Source organism: Danio rerio, chromosome 20 (assembly GCF_049306965.1).
Source record: "Danio rerio strain Tuebingen ecotype United States chromosome 20, GRCz12tu, whole genome shotgun sequence".
Taxonomy (NCBI): domain Eukaryota; kingdom Metazoa; phylum Chordata; class Actinopteri; order Cypriniformes; family Danionidae; genus Danio; species Danio rerio.
In genome coordinates this window covers 48,862,501-48,885,231 of record NC_133195.1, presented here as the reverse complement: position 1 = coordinate 48,885,231, position 22,731 = coordinate 48,862,501, and the positions used below count along the sequence as shown (strand labels likewise).

The 22,731-nt window shown below is 39.0% G+C and overlaps 1 protein-coding gene, 1 long non-coding RNA gene and 2 other non-coding genes across 5 annotated transcripts in view; 1 reads left to right on the top strand and 3 right to left on the bottom strand.

Moving 5' to 3' along the window:
- Positions 1-1,352: 1,352 nt before the first annotated feature.
- On the bottom strand, positions 1,353-1,435 carry trnal-uaa (transfer RNA leucine (anticodon UAA)). The gene has a single exon. It is a non-coding gene; the product is annotated as a tRNA-Leu (tRNA).
- Positions 1,436-1,724: 289 nt separating this feature from the next.
- Positions 1,725-1,807, bottom strand: trnal-uaa (transfer RNA leucine (anticodon UAA)). Its single transcript has one exon. It is a non-coding gene; the product is annotated as a tRNA-Leu (tRNA).
- Positions 1,808-10,525: 8,718 nt separating this feature from the next.
- Positions 10,526-22,731, top strand: part of LOC141379451 (uncharacterized) — an 87,846-nt gene continuing 75,640 nt past the window's right edge. The window contains exon 1 of the long non-coding RNA XR_012396070.1: positions 10,526-10,627. This is a non-coding gene — a long non-coding RNA (uncharacterized lncRNA). The remainder of the gene's footprint in view (positions 10,628-22,731) is intronic.
- The window catches only part of LOC103911210 (uncharacterized), a 7,804-nt gene continuing 652 nt past the window's right edge, over positions 15,580-22,731 (bottom strand). Inside the window, exons 1-2 of one of the 2 annotated variants that reach the window (XR_012396264.1) lie at positions 15,861-22,731; positions 15,580-15,654 (exon numbers count right to left, since the gene is read on the bottom strand). The exon at positions 15,861-22,731 is cut by the window's right edge and continues 652 nt beyond it. Coding sequence is in view for 1 of the 2 variants with exons in the window: in XM_073933890.1 (XP_073789991.1) it covers positions 16,226-22,216 (5,991 nt within the window). In the remaining variant the exon portion in view is untranslated. The other variant, XM_073933890.1, reaches the window with a different exon arrangement.

The window sequence follows — 22,731 nt, the reverse complement described above, 5'->3', positions numbered from 1 at the left end:
CCTTAATCACTGCAAAACCATGATGGACATATGTTGGCATTGCGCAGCATCCGATTCTCAGTGAGGGTCTGTTAAGGTAAAGGTAATGTAAACTTCATTACATTAAATTTTTTACCAGGAGTGGGGTTCGAACCCATGAGGACTAAAAGTAACCAATGCGAGAAAAATAAGAAATTGGCTAGATGTGTGTATAGAAATGGTTCAAGTAAACTTTTTAACTGTAGGAACCTTGATAAATAAGCCATTTCCAAAAAAGGTGGAATTTTCCTTTAAGGTTAACACCTTAACTCAGGGCTGTCCAAACTCAATCCTGGAGGGCCCGTGTCCTGCAAAGTTTAGTTCCAACCCCATCAGAAACACCTGGGCTTGCTAATCAAGCTCTTATTTGGCTTTCTAGAAACATACTTGCCGGTGAGTTAGGGGAAGTTGGAGCTAAAAAATGCAGGACATCAGCCCTCCTGGACCGAGTTTGGACACCCCTGTCCTAACCACTGTTAAGCCACCCTGGTCATATAAGCGGTTTGCACTGGGCAGCACCATATTCTCTGTGAGAGTAATCATAGGATTAAGGAACTTTAAATATTTTACCAGGCATGGGGTTCATACCCACAAGGACATTTGTCCATTGGATCTTAAGTTCAACATCTTAACCTCTCGGCCATCCTGGTCTTGCTTCAGGCTTGAAAAATGTTAAATGTTCTTTTTTTTATTTTTTTTTACCCAGAATGGGGTTTGAACCCACAATGACTAAAAGTGATGCCACTAGAACAAGAATTTTGCTAAATGAATTTAACAATGGTTGAAGTCAACGGTTGAACTCAAGGAGAATTGTAAAACCAGACTTTTTTTTTTTTTTAATCCACCGTCTGAACCACTCTTAAGCCATCCTGGTCATAATAACATCATATTCTCAATAAGCATCTATCAGGTAATGTAAGCTTCATAGCCATTAAAAACTTTACCAGGAGTGGGGTTCGAACCCATGAGGACATTTGTCCATTGGATCTTAAGTCCAACGCCTTAACCTCTCAGCCATTCTGATCTTCCCCACTTATTTGAAAGGAGATTTAAAAATGTTAAATGTTAATAATTTTTTTATTTTATTTTATTTTTTTTACCCAGAATTGGGTTTGAACCCACAAGGACTGAAAGTGACCACACCAGAACAAGAAAATGGATTTAACAATGGTTGAAGTCAACTGTTGAACTCAAGGAGACTTGTAAAAAAACCCTTTTTTTTAAATATCCACCGTCTGAAATACTCTAAATCTATTCTTGTCATAACAACATCAGATTCTCAATGAGAATCTATCAGATTATGGTAATGGAAGCTTCATAGCCATTAAATACTTTACCAGGAGTGGGGTTCGAACCCACGAGGACATTTGTCCATTGGATCTTAAGTCCAACGCCTTAACCTCTCGGCCATCCTGGTCTTTCAAACTGCTTTGGAAGGAGTTTTAAAAATGTTAAATGTTAATTTTTATCATTTTTTTTTTACCCAGAATGGGGTTTGAACCCACAAGGACTAAAAATGACCCCACCAGTACAAGAAATCTGCTAAATGGATTTAACAATGGTTGAAGTCAACTGTTGAACTCAAGGAGACTTGTAAAACCAGCCTTTTTAAAAAGAAAAACTCCACCATCGTCATAACATCATCAGATTCTCAATGAGAATCTATCAGGTTATGATAATGTAAGCTTCATAGCCATTACATGATTTACCAGGAGTGGGGATTGAACCCACGAAGACATTTGTCCATAGGATCTTAAGTCCAACGCCTTAACCTCTCGGCCATCCTGGTCTTGTCACTCCACATTGCGGGGTGAAGTCATTGCAGCAAGCGTGCCCAACCATGTTTCTGGAGATCTACAGTACCTTCCTGCAGAGTTCAGCTGTAATCTTGATCAAACACACCTGTCTTTAATTACCAAGTGCACCTGCAGATCACAGGTAAGCAGTCTTTCATCATAAATTGCATGCTTAAAAGCTATTTTTTTGTTTATTTGTGTTGTTGTCTCGAGGTAGATATAGATAATTTGGGTAAACGGATGCAAAGCCAGTGGGTGTTTGTAGTCAAAATGGATTTGATGTGAGTAGCAATTGGCAGCTATAAAGGTGTGACATGCTTTGTTTCAGGGTTAGTTAAAGACCACTCTTGCTGCTGCATTCAGGATCTGCTGCAGTAGCTTGATGGTGTTGTTTTGGGTCGCCAGTCAAGAGTGCATTGCTGTAGACCAGCCTGGACAGGAAAAGGCCTGGGCAAGTAGTTGAGCAGAATGTTCAAATAGAAAGCGTCTGATCTTGCTATCTAAATCTGCAGGATCAAAAGACTGCAACATAATTTTTAGCAGGTCATCAAAAACCACTTCCGGTTTTCTAATGGTGCTGGAAGGAGTGATGATCAAAGTGACCAGTTGTATGATGAAATTGTGTATAAGTGTTTGGGAGACTGCAGATGGAAGGGCATCCACTGCGTAAAACATATGCTGGATTAGTTGGCGGTGCATTCCACTGTGGTGACTCCAAATTAATAAAGGGATTTAGCCAAAAAGCAAATGAATTAATGAATGTTTGGGGGACGGCAGCACGATGGTTCAGTGAGTATCACAATCGCCTCACAGCAAGTAGGTTGCTAGTTCGAGCCCTTTCTGGGTCAGTTGGCGTTTCTGTGTGGAGTTTGCGTGTTCTCCCCATGTTCACTTTGGTTTCCCCCACAGTCCAAAGACATACGGTACAGGTAAATAGAATAAGCTAAATTGGCTGTAATGTATGTGAGTGTGTGGGTGTTTCCCAAAGTTGAATTGCAGCTGGAAGGGCATCCGCTGTGTAAAAACATGTGCTGGATAAGTTCACAGTTTATTCCAATGTGGCAACCCCTGATTAATAAAGGGACCAAGCCGGAAAGAAAATGAATGAATGTGAATAAACGAAGACCTTGATTACCAGCACTTGAGTTTGTTTAGATTGAGTGCTTCATGATTGATTCAGACAGAAATATCTGTAGGACATGCTGATGGATGTGTAAGCAATTTTTTCATCTAATTTGCATGCTTAAACTCCTTTTTATATTTATTTGTTTTGGTCCCAATAATACAAGTGTATTTATTGTAGATACTGTAAGATGCGTTGTATGGTTACATCTTTTAAATATTTGTTCTGAGGAGTGGGGTTCGAACCCATGAGGAAATTTGTTTATTGGAGCTTAAGTCCAATGCCATAACCACTCCATCGCAGTGATCAGTAAGTGAAGAGTAGGTGGTGTGTGCCAACTGGCAAGAAGTGTAGAGAATCGTATGATTATTAACGTATTTGTATGATCATTTCTTTTGTTTAAAGATTTATTTTTGGATTTATTAAGTGGATAGGACAGTATTTCAAACATGAAGTAGGAAAGAGAGGGTAGGGACAGGAAATGTCCTCGAGCCAGGATTCAAACTCAAGACGCCCTGAAGTGCTACTGCACCATATGTCAGCGAGCTAATCTTTTTTTTATTTTTTTATTTTTTTTATTGAATTAATTTCAATTACAATCTTTTACAGTAAATCATAATAAAACAGACAATAAAAGATCATTTCATATTCAAAAACATTAAAAACGTGGTAGTTTCCAGTTCATTTCTTTAAAAACTTGACATGCTTTGTCCGTCAAAATTTTTTGCAGCTCACTCAAAATGTTCTCATTTTTATGATATACATACAGTTTTTCCACATATCTCTCCATTTTCCTCTTAAAAATTCCCCATACATCCATCACCATTTTCTCTTTTTTTGCCACAATTCTCCTTTCCCACATTGCATTTTTCATCAGCATTATACATAGGTTTACTATTTTCTTATTTTCATTGTTCTTATTCCATCCCAACATCACTACTCTGTTCCATTCTGTTTCATTTTCATTGCAGTCTCCAAGTAGTCCTTTAATTAAAACTTTACAATCTTTTAAAAAATCTTCCAATTCTTGACAATATAAAAACATGTGTAAAAACCCCTTTTCTTCTTTTTGACATACTTTACACATTCCACTTTGTTCCATCCCTATCTTGTTTAAAAAGACATCAGAAAAGATTGCTTTGTGCCTTATTAAAAATTCTAGACATTCGACTTTAGCGAGCTAACCTCTAGGCTATTGCACCAACTTGTATGATCATTTCAACCTCTGTATGATCAATAATGAAAAAAATCCTAAAATGTACGACAATTTCAGAACATTATGGCAATTAAAAAGAATTTCATTGTAATCATTGGGCTACTATACTTATTGATCTAGCTGCATCTTTTTTGTCTGTGAGGACAAGTTGAGTTAGATACGTTTCCTATCTCGACTCGCATTACATTTTCTCAGCCAATCAACATGGAGAATGGCTCTCTGCACAAGTTAACATTCCTGCCGTCAGTTGTTTTCAGGTTGATGTTGATAGTTTATGCAGTAAAGTTTTAAAAAGTAGTGCTGAAAAGTATAAGGTGAGGGACAGGGAAGTTTGCCCTTGATGTTCTCGTTTTTCCCCATTCAAATGCGTCATGTGGATGTGTCTCATAAAAACAAACCCACAAAATCAGCTCCTACTTTGAATGGGCCCGTGCCCATTTAGGAGAGTGTACTGCTTTCAAACCAACCATCACTATGTTGCGGTTCATGACGGCATCCGATTTGTACTGCAAAATGAATACCTCAACACCTGCCAACACAGGCAAAACAGTGACTCGGAGATGGAGTTTGAACATATTCATTAATGTACGACTAGTATATTTAAATTGATTATTTTTTACCTATTGTAGTAATTTGCACATTGTGTCAACGCTATTTGTCTAGATCAGGGCTGTCCAAACTAGGTCCTGGAGGGCCTGTGTCCTGCATAATTTTGTTCCAACCCCAATTAAACACACCTGAACCAGCTAATTAAGCACTTTCTTGGTATACCAAAAAGCTCCAGGCAGGTATGTTAAAGGACATTGGAGCTAAACTATGCAGGACACCGGCCCTCCATCATCAAGTTTGGACACCCCTGGTCTAGATAATAGCTGTATACTCTCAGTTTGACTCTTGTACAATAATCTTCCTCCAGATACGATAATTTTGAGGTTCTTGTACAATACCTTGACATTTCCAATCTGACAACACTGTCAGTAAGTAAAGAGGGGAGGGCTGGCCAGACTGACAGAAATGTCCTGATGCACCTAATAGCCAATCCCCCCATGCGTCTCACTGAGGCAGTTTTTTTTTTTTTTAATTTTTTTTTTATCTGCCCCGAGTTCATAGGCCAGATGTCCAAATTCTAGAAACATTAACAACATTATTTTCAAGTAGGAAGAAGGAATAGCCCCAACTCCGAGATGTGTGGAATGCAGAATTATTTCAGTTGTCATTTGCAATGATTGATCGGATTGTGATTCTTTTCCACAATAAAATACAGTCTTTGTCTTTTTGTTTGATTTTCACATAAAGTGCGGGAAATAAGTATTCAACAAGTCACCATTTTTCTCAAACCTATTTCTAAAGCTGCTGTTCACTTAAAATTTTCACCTGATGTTGATAATATCAAAAGAAATCCTTATCTGAAAAGAAAACAAATCTAATTTTGTTTATAAATTAGGTTGTGTACTAAAATTAATTAACAGAGGGAAAAAGTATTGAACACATGAAGAAAGGAAGGTGTAGAAAGGGAGTGAAAGTCCAGACAGCAACTGAAATCTCTCAGTTCTTTAGCAATCATCTGCCCTTCCTCAGTGTTAATGAATATTAGCTGCCTCAGCCCAATATTTACATAAGCAGGATGATAAAGTTGAAACCAGGGTGGACTTTTCTGCAAGACAATGATCTAAAACACAGCCAAGGAAACTCTCTCAGATGCGTTCAGAGAAAGAAAATCAAGCTGTAGAATGGCCCAACCAATCACCTGAAGTCAATCCAAAAGAAAATACAAAATAAAGATCCGATTTGATAGACAAGACCCACAGAACCATTAAGATTTTTACACTGTTGAAGTCTGTGAAAAAACTCACCTGAACAATGCATGTGACTCCATTCTCCATATGAAAGGCATCTTTAAGCTGCTAGTCCTTTGTTTGTTATAAGCATCTGGTCAACAGCAACTCAACGGCACCTTTAGAAATATGTTTTCTGAGAGAAATGGTGACGTGTTCAATACTTATTTCCCCTCACTGTAACTGTCTAGATACTGTTCTTCAAAGTGTATAATGTTATGATTCTTCTGGCGGCTAGTTCATTTATTTTAATGACTTGTGTTGCTTTTAACAAAGACCAATTTAATGGGAGAAATAGTTCAGCACTGCTGAAAAATTGGACTGGCTCTAATGCCCTCTTTTGGGAATTATGCTGTAGAGTTTTGTTTCTTGCAAGTAGTCTGGTTTATTGAAGTAATCAAAATTTCATCTTACACTTTAACTGCACCAAAATGCATGTATCATTGCTCGGTTTGGCCTTCAGAATAAAACTTGTATACATTTTTCTCTTCAAACATGAGCTACACCCCTCACAAGTCTATCCTTTAAGTTCATATTTTTAATAGGAAGCTATACAATATTATATTTGTGCACAGGGCCTGACATTAACACCCGCCAACCCATCAAATGCAGGTATATTTCAGCTGTGACAGGTTACAGCCACTCCCACTAGACCCTTTGGCTGATTGAAAATAATTTTTTTAATTGCCAGAGCTACCTCGTCACTAAAGATGAGAATTTAAGTTTAAGACCATTTATCAATATGCATGCAAATGTGCTCTTATAATCGAGATTCAGCACGATTGATAACTGTTTGCACGAGCAAAAGAAAGCGCGTGAGTACTGAATGAGAGGATGATCATGCGCATGGTGAGACAGACGCTCACGTTGTAAGCTAGGCACAGCTGATGTCATGCACGTGAATGTTTAATAGCTCCTGTTTCCTTGCGCAAAACAACTGTGTCTGGAAACTATACTTGTGCAATCGTTTCTCTGAAATAGATTGGGAAAAAAAAAAAACTGTTCGTGCACCCACAGTCCTGCTGCTTTCAAGACGCTGTTGCGGCTTTCACTTTTACCATTCTTTGAACAGATTATTACTGGGTCTAACTTAACCCTTGTGCGCTTGATCATCCTTTCACTATCACACAGCAGGTGTTTTGCACCTACTTTCTTTCATTTGCAGTTATTTTTGTTAATGTTTAATTATTACGATTTACAATAATTGTTTTAATAGGAGATTAATTCTCCATTTTATCTAGTTACCTGATGGTGTGAGACTTTTAGCTTAGACAAACTACTGTGTATAGTTTTAGATACATGTGAATCTTTTTTTAAACAATTTTAAAATAAATTATTTTTAAATAAAAACTGTATGTATATAGCTACATTTAATTATACAGCTTGTTTTGACACATTTTAAAAAATGTGGCGACAAAATAATTAATTTTGTGCTGCAAAAAAAAAAAAAAAAAGATAAAGTTGAGGCCTCAAAAGGTCATGTGAAAAAAAAGTGTGGACTTAACACAAAATGTGAAAATTTGTAATTTTTAGCATGCCAAAGTCAAATATTCATTCATTTTCTTGGAGGGGAGGGGGTGGGGGGTCAGTTTAATACTAAGAAATATTTCACTCTTTGTATTTTAAATAATAATGTTAATAATTAATTTATTTATTCATTAATTTTGGCTTAGTCCCTTTATTAATTCGGGGTTGCCACAGTGGAATGGACCGACAAGTTATCCAGCACATGTTTTATGCAGCGTTTGCCCTTCCATCTCCATCACTGGGAAACATTCATTCACGCACATACACTGCAGCCAATTTAGCCTACCCAATTCATCTACACCGCATGTCTTTGGACTGTGGGGGAACCCAGAGCACCCAGAGGAAACCCACACGAACGCAGGGAGAACATGCAAACTCCACACAGAAACGCCAACTGCCCCAGCCGAGGCTTGAACCAGTGACCTTCTTGCTGTGAGGCAGAGAGCACTACTTACTGCGTCATCTTTATCAAACCACCCCTAAAATAGTTCAAACCACTGTTAATGCATAATTGCGCCAATCAGTTTTAGCTAGAAAAAAAGTCTGAAAGTGGCAGATCTAGAGCACCATTAGACATCGTGTTCACAAGACTTTTTCTCGTAAAATAGGTGTTTGTATCTATATATAGCCTGAAAATAAAATAAAATCTGACGGATGGCTTGTAGTTTAACCTACAGTAAAATCTGAAATAGATAATCAGAGTCCTGTTGGTGAGAATCCACTAAATATCCCTAAAAAACCCGAAAACTTAAATGCGTTGTATTAAAGAACTAGATCTAATAAAAAAAAAAATAGGGTGATGCAATGGCGCAGTGGGTAGCACGTTCGCCTCACAGCAAGAAGGTTGCTTCTGTGTGGACTTTGCATGTTCTGTAAATTCTCTGTGTATGTGTGTGGGTGTTTCCCAGTGATGGGTTGCAGCTGGAAGGGCATCCGGTGCGTAAAATAAGGATAAGTTGGTGGTTCCTTCCGCTGAAGCGACCCAGGGTTAATAAAGAGACTAACCCAAAAATAAAATAAATGATTGAATAAATAAATTATAAAAAAATAAACGCATAAAGGACTAAAGTATGTATACACAAACTAACTGAAACAGTTGACCCCCTGATTGTCAATGTATAATTTACACACTGGATGTACTCGGTTATGTTGAGCACTGTATGAGGCATAAAATGGAGGGGTTTGCTTTCCTTCTATCTTCATTTTTTTTTCTGTTATTTCACAGTCCGGTCTTTACATTGTTAATCACTCACAGTAATCCTAACGGCTCGGCTCCATTCAGATGAGCGGAAAAGCCTTAATTTATATGTACGGCTGCTGAGTTTCTCCTCTCTGCTGGCAGAAAAGTCTGTTTTACTTGAAATGCTAATTGGCAACTACAACTGCGGCTTTCACATTCCCTTTTTATGAATGGAAGTTGTGGGTTTCCTCATGGGGATTTCATAAATCTGCTCATGTAGAAGTATTGATCTGTGTGTGTGTGTGTGTGTGTGTGTGTGTGTGTGTGAGTCTACTTGCTCACGTCTCTGCCAGGCAGCACAAATGATGGCCAGGCATCCACTGCGTCTCTCACCCGCAGTGTTGCCATAGTAACTGGAGCCATAGGGGAACACTGTGTTCCTTCGATCTGCAAGTGGGTCACGGACAGAACGACACGTACCAAGCCGCACTGACCGATATCACACGTCCACACAGGATTCCCCATTGGCTGCCATGCACTGCCACTGACAGGCTTAACACTCCAATCATGCAACTCGCAGCAGGAAGCAAAGCAGCTGGGAAAGCGGCACAATTGTCTCGGCTTGTTGCATTGCTGTAAAGAACAATCAATCGTCACTCCATATCTCGCAGAAAAGAGACGATGTGGAGCAAGTTTTAACGTCAAGAGGCTATTATAGTGTTTAGGGTCAGTTTAATGTGTAACACAAAACAACAACATAGAAGTTGTCAGAAATACTGGTTTGCTTACACTAAAAATAATTTCATTCATTTTCCTTCGGCTTAGTATCTATTTCAGAGGTCACCACAGCGGAATGAACCGCTCTCTATTCCAGAATATGTTTTATGCAATGGATGCCTTTCCAGCTGCAACCCAGAATTGGGAAACACCCATACACATTCATTCACACACTGTGACCAGTTTAGTCAATTCACATATAGCGCATGTGTTTGGACTGTGGGGGAAACCGGAGCCCCCTGAGGAAAGCCACGCCAACACGTGGAGAACACCCAAACTCCACACAGAAATGCCACCTGACCCAGCCGAGGCTCGAACCAGCAACCTTCTTGCTATAGGGCGATCATGCAACTTACCGAGTTTGGACTTTCCCCCTGATATTTCATTCATTTTCTTTTTGGCTTAGTCCCTTTATTTATCTGGGGTCACCACAGCGGAATGAACCGCCAACTTATTCAGCATAAGTTCTACGCAGCTGGGTAACAATCATACATACACATTTACTACAGATAATTTAGCTTACCTAATTCACCTATAACGCATGTCTTTGGACTTGTGGGGCAAACAGGAGCCACACTAACATGAGGAGCACATGCAAACTCCACACAGAAACGCCAACTGCCCCAGCCAAGGCTTGAACCAGCGATCTTCTTGCTGTGAGGCGAATGTGCTAACCACTGCGCCAGCGCTACCGTGCAGCCCCCCTGAAATTTCACATGAATTTAAATGTATTCTCTTTCCATTTCTGAAGATGTTTGGTGACTAAAATATTATAGTATATATATTTAATAAATATATATGTTTAATAAATCTTTCTTTGTTCAAATGCACCAAAATACATTACCTACACTTACTGAGAAAGGGAGAAAAAGCTTCATTTTCAAAATGGGTTGTGGAACTTCATTGAATTAATCAAATATTATTATATAATAAATTTAAAATAACTATTATAATGAAGACCTGGTTGTTGGTAAGAGGGTTTAAAAACTAACATGGTACGTTAAGCATTTAATTAGCATGAACTGTGATAACAGGCCTACTTTACTGGTAAATGTCCCTTCTGGTTACCCTTACACAGGTAGCAAGCAGCAGGTTTACAGTTTGAGCTGATGGACAACAAGTATGAAAGCTGAAAGACTGGATATGTTTTACACGGTAAGCGATGGTGTAATTCTTCTTACTTTTAATGTAGTTCGCATACAAAAGGCTGACGTTACGTATGGAATGTGTAAATGTGCTGCTAGTTTGTCCATTATCAGTGTTTGACTGTAAATCCTGTTTATTTACTTCTGAGTAAAACGTTGGTTTTGACAGCTATCATTTACTACGATAATATTGTAGTTTTTGCTTGATTTTATTGAATGTCACTCACATGTGAATGCCAAAAATAAACTTGCTAGAGAGTCCAAAAACGTTGATTGTGTGAAGACTAGAAGTAGAAAGACCATATTCATTGTTAAGCACAATAGATTTATTAGATATTATATAGGAGATACAGTATGTTTTTTTTTTTTTTAAATATCACACGAGCAAGAATGAGATCTGTTATTGAACGACTCATTTGAGTCAACGATTCAATGATTCCTTAATAAAGACAAGGCAACTGCTTCGTTTATAAACCAATCGGCCGTGTTCAGTGAATCATTTGGATAAACACTGCGTCAGCTCTACGTTTATTTATTTTTTCTTGCAATAAACATTGTAAATTTTTTTGATACACAAAAAAAAAGTTCCTAAAGGCAATACCTAGATTTAATACTTTCCTTGTTGAAATTTTGCTCAATATTGAATCTCTTAAGCTTATTAATAATAAAAACAATACATTTCTTAAAGCTTATGATAATCTTTTTTTGTGTGTGTTGTGTTTTTTTTTTCTCTCTCTTTTTATTGTGAATTTGTTATTGTATTTTCGTCAATGCAGTGAAGGTATTATTGTATTCGATTAAAAAAAAATTCTCTGAGAGCTCACCTTTGGATTGGCACATAAACAAGTCACTTTTGCACGAAATATCACAGCGATGTTTGGTGCAAAAGAGAGAGAGCGCGAAACTTTGATTTGCAAGTGAAAAACAGCGCTTGAGACTCGTTGTGGCAGATTCGAGCCGTTGCAGTAACATAAATTCAATGTTCCACATGCAAAAATTTAAAATTTAAAATCTTGCAATAACAGACAGTTACAATAAAAATACAAAACAATAAGTACAAACAACGAAAATAATACTTTTTTGTTTCAATGCTAGAATGCTAACACGTGTTGGCAGTTTTATCCATCAAAACAGCATAAGAACAAACTCCGCAAATTGTTTATTAAACATTTTAAGAAAATAACTGTTACAATTCCTAAGTTTTTGTTAAATTTGCACATCTTCAATCCAAAGATGTTGTTCATAGATATTTTTTTTTAAATAGCAATGCTTCACTGAAAAATGTAAATGTACTCACTAAAGTGCTTTCAAACCTTTGAGGTTCTTTTTCCTGTTGAACACAAAAGAAGGTATTTTGAAGAGTGTTTGGAATGTGTAGCTTTGCATTAAGAAAATACAATGGAAGTCAATGGCTGCCAGCTTCTAACATTGCCCAAAATAGCTTTTATTTAAGGAAGGAAAAAAAAAACAGGTTAGGAACCTGTGAGTGGGATAAGTAAATGATGACCAAATAACATTTTTGGGGTAAGGGGGCGAAACAACTTTAGTATGCACCCCTTTACCTCTCTGAGCTTCTCTGTCCTTACACACCTTCTCGTTCGCTCAGGTCAGCCGACCAGCTCCTCCTGGGTGTGTCTACGACCAGTCGAAAGCTCAGAGGGGATCAGGCTTTTGCTGTGGCTGCACCAAAATTGTGGAATGAGTTGGCGTTGAATATTAGACAAGCATCTTTCATCACTGTTTTTAAATCTCTTCTTAAAACACACTTGTTCAACTTGGCTTTTAGCACAGCGTGAGATGTTGACATTTTATGTTTATTTATTTGTATTTTAAAGTTTGTTTTACTCTCTGTTGTTAGCACTTTGGTCGACTGTTGTTTTAAAGTGCTTTATAAATAAATTAAATTAAAATTAATATCAGTGAATTTGCTGAAATATGGACAGCAGCAGATCTTTTTGTGTATGTTTTGAGCGATCAGACGGGGTTTGTGTTGACATGGTTTCTCCAAGCGTCTCCTGCAGAGTCTTTGTTGCTCTGCTAGGCGTTTCACGCTGCGGCCTGGCACTTGTTTCCCCATAATCTCCAGTCAAGGACAAAATGAGAGCCATTTCTGTGTCCAGAGGCCAGAGCCAAACAGGAAACACATCAGCAGCGCCACAGAAGGATCCTGGCACAGTGATGCCTGTCATCCACAGCAGTGCTTGAGTGAGGCTGGGACGTGCCATCTGAGCCCTGTGTGTAGACAGAGCTGTGCAAAATACAAAACTGAAGGCATGACTCCTGTTTAGGGGTCTCATTTATAAAACTCTACGTAGAACCTTATATATACATTTATTTATATATATATATATATATATATATATATATATATATATCTGATAAAAAGGGCACCTAATTTAAATTTAAAGCGACAGTCACCAAAATAACACAATTAAGACCAAAACCTAAAAGTAGCACTTTCAAAGAGTCAAAAATGATTATTTGTGGAGTATTTTATGCTAAACCTTTACAAACACACTGCAGGGTCACCAGAGACTCCATTTAATCATTTTCTGTCGCTTTTTGGGGCCGGGTCGCGGGGGCAGCAGTCTTAGGAGAGAGAACCCCGGACTTCCCTATCCCCAGACACTTCCTTCAGCTCCTCCGGGGGCATCCTGAGGCGTTTCCAGGCCAGCCGAGAGTCATAGTCCCTCCAGCGTGTCCTGGGTCTTCAGTGGGACATGCCTGGAACACCTCCCTAGGTAGGCATCCAGGAGGCATCCAAAACAGATGCCCGAGCCACCTCAGCTGACTTCTCTTGATGTGGGGGAGCAGCGGCTCCACTCCGAGCTCCTGCCAGGTGTCAGAGCTCCTCACCCTATCCATAAGAGTGTGGCTTTCAACGGAAACCTATTTCGGCCGCTTGTACCCAAGATCTTGTCCTTTAGGTCATGACCATAGGTGAGAGTAGAAACGTAAACTGACACCAGAGAATTTGTTTTTTACATTTTGTAAAAAGGGCATAATTGATCCCTTTTAAAGTGGCTCAATTAAGTCAATATTTACGTTAAATATGGTTACTTAGAATTTACTTAAAACTGTGCACATTCTCACAAAGTTTTTTTTTTTTTTTTATAGATCACAACCTTTGAGTGGGAAGTGGTGTACCCATGTTTCAACACACATTTTGTACATTTGCCTAAAGGGCTGGATTAACAATAAGTGGCACATGGAAGGAGGGGGCCCTTCATTGGCTAAAAAATTTATTTGGGTCATGATGTTAAGAAATGCCTTCTTGCTTTATGCTTTCGCATGCTGCTACTTGTTCAAAAAGATAGTGACGCTGCTAACTATATAGCTCGGAGTGGCTGTAACTCAGTCTGTATTTTGAGCAACCCTGTTTTAATTCCCCATAAGGGTGAGCAGGTGTCCCCTTTTCCCCAGGAAAGTCAATTTTTTAAGATATGAACGCTCAAAACTTGTAAGCATTGAGTTTTATGGTTTTTGTTTTTCCTACAATGGAAGTCACGCAATACCAGTTTTAGCTTTGTTCAAAATATCTTTTTTTTGTGTTCAATAGTCGAAAGAAAAAGATTTATATCCACTTCAGAGAAAGTAAATAGTGAATAAATGTTCAATTTTAGGTTAACTGTCCCTTCTAAAGGTGCCATAGAAGCAATATTTGGATGCATGCCTTGGCAAAGCTAAATAATACAAGTTTAGTACATGTAAATGTCATACCATGAGTGTCACACACTATTGTTTCTACAAGGGATCATTAATATGCACACCCACGGTGGCAGCATTTGATTGACCACATTGTCATGCACTCACGTCAAAATTGGTTCCTTGGATTAACTATATTTTTTTAAGGTCAGTGGTTGCAAACAATTTACGTGCGCTAAATTAAAACAAACGAATAAAATGTAGTAATCTTCAAATTATTTAAATACAGCCCATATAAACTGTTTGCAACTACTTACCTTTAAAAAACGTAGTAAATCCAAGGAACCATATATTTCAGTGTAGTTAGATTACACCGATATATATATTTTCTCCCTTTTATTTGCAGACTTATACTATTTATGTAGGACTCTTATTTTGAAAACTGGACAGGCATGCATGGCATTAAGGCTCATTTATTTAGTCAAGATTTTTGTCAAGTATACCCCTCACTGTGGCTGACGCAGACTCTAACGCACACGTTTTTAAAAAATGTAACTACATGTTGCAATGACTCGTATCGCAAACTCTGTGATTGGTCGGCTTAGTATCGCTGACAAGTGTGGGCGGTGCTGAGAGCTGCGAACCCAATGGAATGTCGAGTCCCGTGAAGGAGCTCCAAGATGGAAACTTTTGTTTGGTGTTTACCTTTTAAAGTTGTTGCACGTCCACTGGTTTCTGCCTCCTGAATGAGTGAGTTTTAGCTACTTGGCATTCAGAAAATACAAAACATCTGCAAAGAAACTCAACACCGTGTTAAATAAAAACCTACTGCCTAGCGTTTCAGAAGAATTCTTGCAGAGCAACACAAACAGCACGAAGTAGTATAAATGCACGACTCCACGCAAGGCAGGCACCATGGGTCATGCCGATCAATCGACGCAGAAGTATAAACCAGCACCAAGTGCATTGTCTTGTCCTGTTTACAGCTTGTCACAGTGCATAATTTGTGAAAGACGCATTAAAGCCCCGTTCAGATTACACAATTTTTATTGTTGCTTATAAAAGTGACTGCGTAATATATTATGCTAGTTTGTGTATGAAAAAAGTTGTGGGTAACAAATTCTACGCGTTGCTTCATGATTAGTCATTATATGATGTCTTCAACAGAAATTTAAAGGACCCATAAAATAAAATACATTTTTTAAGATGTTAGTATTTGTATTGTTAGTTTAACAATACTAGTTTCCCATCACATCATCAAACGCTCTCTAGTACCTGATGTAGATGCCCTTTGGTTTCCATGAACGAGACAGAGAGTTTCTGACGGGTGCTTGATTCTTTATTTTGCTCAAGACGAGAGCCATTAAACTTTCGTTGCGTAGCACCGTGAAACTACACAAAGAAACAACAAAAATCAATAAAAACAACTTGTATACAGAATAATACGACAAATAAAGATATAATGTACAGAGCGACATATGAAAGTGAAACAATGAAGTATATAACGACAGTTTGAAACAACTAATAAGAAGGCAGAGCTCACGATTAACATATACATACAAATGAACTCATGTGGCTTAAATATTAACTTCACATACCTCGCTCCGCTTTCCCAAAGGGTTCTATTAAATAAATTGTGCAGGATTAAGCCTCCCTTTTTCCATAAATCGCACAGCAACGTGTCTTCTCTTCGCTCCTGCTAGCCTGATTAACCTATTAGTCACCTAGGCTACCGAAACACGTGACATGCTCTGATGCTCTAAAATTATTTAAAGGCATATAATGATTTAGTGGTCACTTACACTCCCACCAATCATTTTATGATGAATTGAAAGAACAAACTGAAATTAATCAGAACATGATTTTGAACTATAACATGACCACGTTTACTTTTCATGACTATCAAGTATTTCAGAAATAATTATTTGGTCTGATGAGAGTGTATCATCCCAGTTACTAACAGTCAGTCTTCTTCAAGAAGTACAACTAATTTCTGAATCGGTCTTTCAATGATTGAGAGCTTGGGGGTCTGATTACGTTTGTTAGTGAGCTTTCGTTCTGCTACTCGTACCTTTACTCGTCTCACAAATCCATCACTCTCTTTGACAGTTTCAACCACTCTGCCCAACTGCCATTGACTTCTTGGGAGCATATCCTCTTTGATTATTACAACATCATTTACTCTGAGGTTTCTGCGAGGAGTGTGCCACTTTTGGCGTGTTGAAATGTTAAGCAAGTATTCCTTCTTCCAGCGACTCCAAAATTGCTCAACCAAGTATTGGACTCTTCGCCATCTTTTTGTAGCGTACATGTCTTCTTTAACAAATTTTCCTGGAGGTGGAAGTGCAACATCAGACTTCATAAGTATTAGGTGGTTTGGAGTTAGAGGCTCTAGTGAATTTGGATCATTAATGCCATCTACTGTAAGCGGGCGACTGTTAACTATGGCCATTGCCTCATAGAACAATGTTCTAAGTGAAGCATCGTCAAGTCTACCAGGACACAGTGCAATTGTGGCATTAAGTACACTGCGCACAGTTCGTATTTGTCGTTCCCAGACACCTCCAGTGTGACTTGCAGAAGGAGCATTAAAGGCAAACTCACATTGTTTCTCTGCGAGAAAGACTTCCAGAGTTTTGATGTCGACTTGTTTCAGGCAATCTTTGAATTCGTTCCTGGCCCCGACAAAGTTTGTACCTTGATCACAATAAAGTTTGCAAACTGCTCCTCTGAGGCTTATAAAGCATCTCAATGCATTGATGAAGGCATCTGTGGACAAATCTTCAATCATTTCAATATGAACTGCGCGAGATGACAAACAAGTGAATATTAGACCGTATCGCTTGTATTCTTTGCGAGCTCTCTTCACGACAAATGGCCCAAAACAGTCCATGCCACAAAATGTAAAGGGAGCAGATACTTCGACACGCTCCTTGGGAAGTTCGGCCATTCGTTGTTCTTCTGTCGGTCGTCTAAGTCTTCGACACTGCACACACTTGTGTATCAGCTTAGCAACTGATTTGCTACCTCCAATGACCCAGAATCCATTCATTCTAAGCTGCATTTGAGTTTGAGTTCGACCCTGATGGCAAATTTTGGCATGATAATGTGACAGAATTAGCTTGGTGATGTAACTATCCCTTGGTAGAATCACAGGATGTTTGAGGTCTTGACTGAGTGATGACTTCTTCAATCTTCCCCCTACCCGAAGAAGACCTTTGTCCAAAACAGGATCCAGTTGATACAACGCACTAGAATTTGGAAGAGCATTCCCATTTTCAATCATTCTCATTTCTTTGGAAAATGCTTCCTGCTGCATGAGCTTGATCACCACTTCAGCAGCTCTCTGACGCTCCTCAACAGTTATATGGTCAGTGGAGCATTTCTTTTTCAATCCAAGTCTTTTTATCCTTGCCACAACCTTCAGAAGCATTGACCAGCAAGAAAATCGTCTGAAACGACTTAAAATGTCGGAACTGTCACTAACTGTGGTCACAAATGTTTGGACTGGTTTAACTTCGGGGTCACCAACAAGCAAATTGGCAGAGGTATGTGGTGTTGGATTCACTTCTTGTTCCCACAGAAATTTGGGACCTCTTAACCAGGTTGAAGTAGCAATGTCAGAGGCATGAAACCCTCGAGAAGCATGATCAGCCGGGTTCTCTAAGGTATTAATATAGTACCACAGGCTTGGATCTGTAATGTCCCTTATGAGTTGCACACGGTTAGCAACGAATACATGAAACCGTCTTGCTTCGTTATTAATATAAGCCAAAACAACCTGTGAATCTGTCCAAAAGAATTCTCTGTCAATCTTCATTTCAAGCTCTGTCTTTAGCATGACACTTATCTTTGCAGATAGAACAGCCGCCGCAAGTTCCAGTCTTGGTATACTTGTGACTTTTGTAGGTGCGACTCTAGCCTTTGCCATTACCAAACTGCAGTGCACTTTACCTTTGTCATTTTTGAAACGAAGATAAGAGCAAGCTCCATATCCAATGTTGCTCGCATCGGAGAAGTGGTGCAGCTCCGTTTCAATGATCTCATTGAAGGTGTCAGGGTGATAACATCTTGGTATGACAACTTCTTTAAGCCTTTGAAGTCCACCTTTCCAATCCTCCCACCGTGAATACATGTCTTCTGGTAGCTGATCATCCCATCCAATGTTTTTCCGACATAGTTCCTGCAGGATGCACTTTCCCTGAAGAATAAAGGGTGCCACAAACCCAATTGGGTCGAACAGGGAACTAATGACAGACAAGATTCCACGGCGGGTCGATGGCTGATCTTTATAGTTGATGTTGAATTGAAAATTGTCATCCCTTGTTGACCACTGAACACCAAGTACACGTCCTGTTGGTGTTGCTTCAGGGTTTAAATTGAGAGGTTTAGAGACAATATCCCTTTCAGATGGGTCTATGCAGCAGAGAACATCTTCCTTATTGGAGTTGAATTTATGAAGCCGTAAACCTCCTTGTTTACAGAGTGCTTGAGCATCAGTAATTAGTTCCTTGGCTTCATCAATTGAACGAACACTGGCTAGCCCATCGTCTACATAGAAGTTTCTTTTAACAAACTCTGAAGCTGTTGGGTGTTTAACTTCGTACTGCTGTGCCAGGTACTTCAAACCGAAATTGGCACACCCAGGAGACGATGTAGCGCCAAAGAGATGGACTGTCATGCGATAGTCTTGAGGCTCTTTCTCCCAGTCTCCATCCTCCCACCATAAGAACCTCAGATAATTACGTTCGTCTGGAGGAACAAGGAACTGGTGAAACATCTTTTCTATATCACAGGTGACTGCGACTAGCTCCTTTCTGAAGCGGCAGAGTACTCCAACTAATGAATTTATTAGATCAGGCCCAGTCAACAGAGTGTCGTTTAGAGATATACCACTAAACTTAGCTGAACAGTCGAACACAACCCTCAGCTTACCTGGTTTCTGAGGGTGGTATACTCCGTGGTGTGGAATATACCATACAGTCTCTCCTTCTGATATCTCAGGGGCTAGTTCAGCATCACCTTTGTCAACGACTTCCTTCATGAAGACTTTGTAGTCATCCGAATATTGCTTGTTAGATTTGAGCTTTTTCTTCAATTGCTGCAGCCGGGCAACTGCCAGCCTTCTATTATTTGGCAGTGATGGTTGGCTGATACTCTTGAAAGGGAGGGGAAGTTCATAATGTCCATTATCCTTCTGTTTGATGTTGGTACTGAGATGTTGAATGAAACGAACATCCTCTTGAGACACACTTTTATCCTCATAACCTTTCTCATTAAAATCTGACTCAAGAATTTTCAAGACATCATTGGGTGATGGAACAAATATCTCCTTGACTGCAACTCTGTGGACAAAGCTCTGATTTCCCTGCCTGTCTAGGTGTGGATTAGAGAGACCTATAATGCTCCAACCAAGTTCAGTTCTTTGTGCGAATGGTTCATTTTCATGACCAATTATAACTTCAAGGGGAGCTAGAGCTGAAGGGCAGTCATATCCGATTAATAATCCGACTTCGCAGTTCTGCAGTGATGGCAATTGATTGGCCAGATGTTTTAGGTGAGGCCACTCCAGTGCTGTGCTCTTCGTTGGGATATAGGACTTATCAACAGGAATGAAGTCTCTTGTATATGCTTGCCGTAACTGAATGGAGTTTGCTGCTTGGAGTCCTCTAACTTGCAGACCGCAAACCCTGTTACTTGCCGTTATAGTATCCACAGCTGTCATAGTGCTTAATCTAAGTTGAACTGGTTGCTTGACTGCATTTAGATCATCAAGAAGATCTTCCAAAATGAATGTTGAGTCACTCTGCGTGTCCAGTAGCGCATAAGTGAGTACTTCCCTTTGAGGCTCTTCCACTGTTGAAATAAGGACTGGCACAATACTGGAAGTAGCAGAAGAGCTTTGTGTGAGTGCATGGGCCATAACTTTCTGAACTTCCTGACTTGCTTGTACTTCTGTTGAAGTTTTATTTAATGGTTTTGGAGACACCATATGTCTTTCTTCATGTAAGCATGTGGGGTGATTGCGGCCACATGTTCCACACTTATGTCGTCTTCTGCATTTTTTTACAATGTGCCCTTTCCTGAGACACCCATAACAGAGCTGATTTTCTTGAATGAAGTTCTTCTTGTCTTCAATGGTTTTTTCTCCAAATGCAGAACATTGGACAATGCTGTGGTTTTCATCTTTACAGACAATGCATGATACTTTTGACTTTACGCTAGATGTATTAAGCCCTTTAGAACTGAACTCTTTCACGTCAGTCTTTGTACTGAGCGCCTTAGCTCGCTTGGGGAACTTTTCATCTGAATTTTTCATATTCATGAATGGGGAAGTAATGGGGTTACAAGCTATTCTAGTTTCCTTTTGCAAGAACTCTGTAAAACACTTGAAACTTGGATAGTCCCCTGATGCATCTAATTCTTCCGTCACAATTCGATTCCACTTGTGTACAACCCATTCAGGAAGTTTCTTTAGTAGCTTGTAGTTTTCTTCACAGTCATTTAGAATAGATAATCCCTTAATGTGTGGCATTGCCTCAGCACATCCTTGCAGGAAATCTGTGAAGTCTCGCAGTGCAAGTGGGTCATTTATTCCAATTTTGGGCCACCTCATCAGCTTGTCTCTAAAGGCTTTTTGTAGTATGAATGAATTCCCATATCTATCTTGCAGGACCTTCCATGCTCCATGGTATGCATCCTCTGAATTTCTATAGAAATATCCCTCCACAGCCTTACGAGCTTCTCCAACAAGGTACTTTTTAAGATAGAACATCTTCTCACCAGGTGGGAGGGGCTTTCTTTCTATAAGAGCTATGAAGGACATCTTCCAATCTATGAATTTCAATGGATCACCAGCGAAGATCATGGGTTCAGGCACAGGCAGTCGATGTGTGCTTAGTGAGTCTGCTATTGCTTGAGCTAAAGAAACATTATTCTGAGATGGCTGGGCTTCATGCTCTGCCTTGAATGTTTGCTGAGGCAAGAACAATTCAGCTTCTGGGTTTAACTGAAATCTGTGAATGCTAGAATCTATTTCTTTATCACCAAATTGACTGATCCCTTCAAGATCATTGTACACTTTCACACGAGCTGCTGCTACTTTTACTTCCTTGTCTACTTGCAACTGATGCAGCCGTTTTCTTTCTTCTTCAAGCTTTAGCTGCATTTCTACCTCTCTTTGCTTTATTTCTGCTAGCATTTTAGCTTCAGAAAGCTTCCATTCACTCTCCATTTTATTAAGCTTTGCTTGTTGATCATGGATTTCCTGCATAGCTTTAGCTTGCTCTTGTTTTGCTGCAAGTTCAGCTTCTGCTTCAGCTCGCTTACTTGATATCTTGGAAGAGGTCTTTGACTGATTACCTGATCCTAACGATGACTCTGACATCACTGTGTTTGTTTTTGTGCATCCAAAGATTGATCCATATTCATCTTTATTTAAGACTTGTCTCACTCTTTCCTTCACAAGCTCTTCATTGTAATCTTCACCTATTGTCTCCAGCCGCTTACTCACAAGATCAATAATTTCAGCAGTCAGTGCAGCACAAGCATCCATACGATTGACAATGTCTGGAGATGTAGCATGGTTACGCAATATTGGCTCATAATGCTGATGGACTAGATTACATTGATTTTGAATGTCTTGCTGAATTTGTTCTAGATTCTCACGTGAACAGAACATTTTTAATGTTGATCTACAATCTTTTGCAGTCTCTTTCCAACTGTTATAAGCTTTATGGAAAGCTTTCTCTTGTCGCTTGGCTTCCTGTTCACGCATTTCCAGACCCCTTTCTGTGAAGCTTCTTTCACGTGTGCTTGATCTGACCTGCTGCACAACTGGGTTGCTTATTTCTACTGTTGGGAGTGACATTTCATCTGCTTGTTTGACTGCATGCGCTTCTTCATGTGTACTATGTGTATCTTCCATAGCCTCTTCAGCGTGTACAGCTTCCATAATTAAAGAGGAACTTAAGCAGTGAATAATAACACTCTCACCAGACCTCTAGCACGTAAGCACCCAAATAAATTAGCAAACAAGATCAATATAAATGCAAACAGCAGTATATGACATCCAAAATATTAGCTTGTAACAGGAATAACAAGGAAATGTCAGTTTTCAAATAAGTACAGCTAACATTAACACTGATTGTAATTTTTCTAATGCTAAATAAAATAAATTAAGTTCTTTTTTTTTTTTCTTAAATTCTACTCAAATAATGTAATTCAAATCTTAAACTATGAAGTAAATGTTCTTTATAACATTATTTATTTCCTTTTATTTAAAGTCCTTTGTAAATTTAACCTTTTAACTCAAATGTCCATAAAATATTTGCTTTTCCTTTAAAGCATTAAAATTACTAAGTTCAAGATGACTTGATGCTGCTTACGTAGGAATATGTTGTTCTTAAACTCTCTTGCCACTCAAAGTCTCCCACTGTATCTGCAACAGTGAATGACAGCACGCGCGCC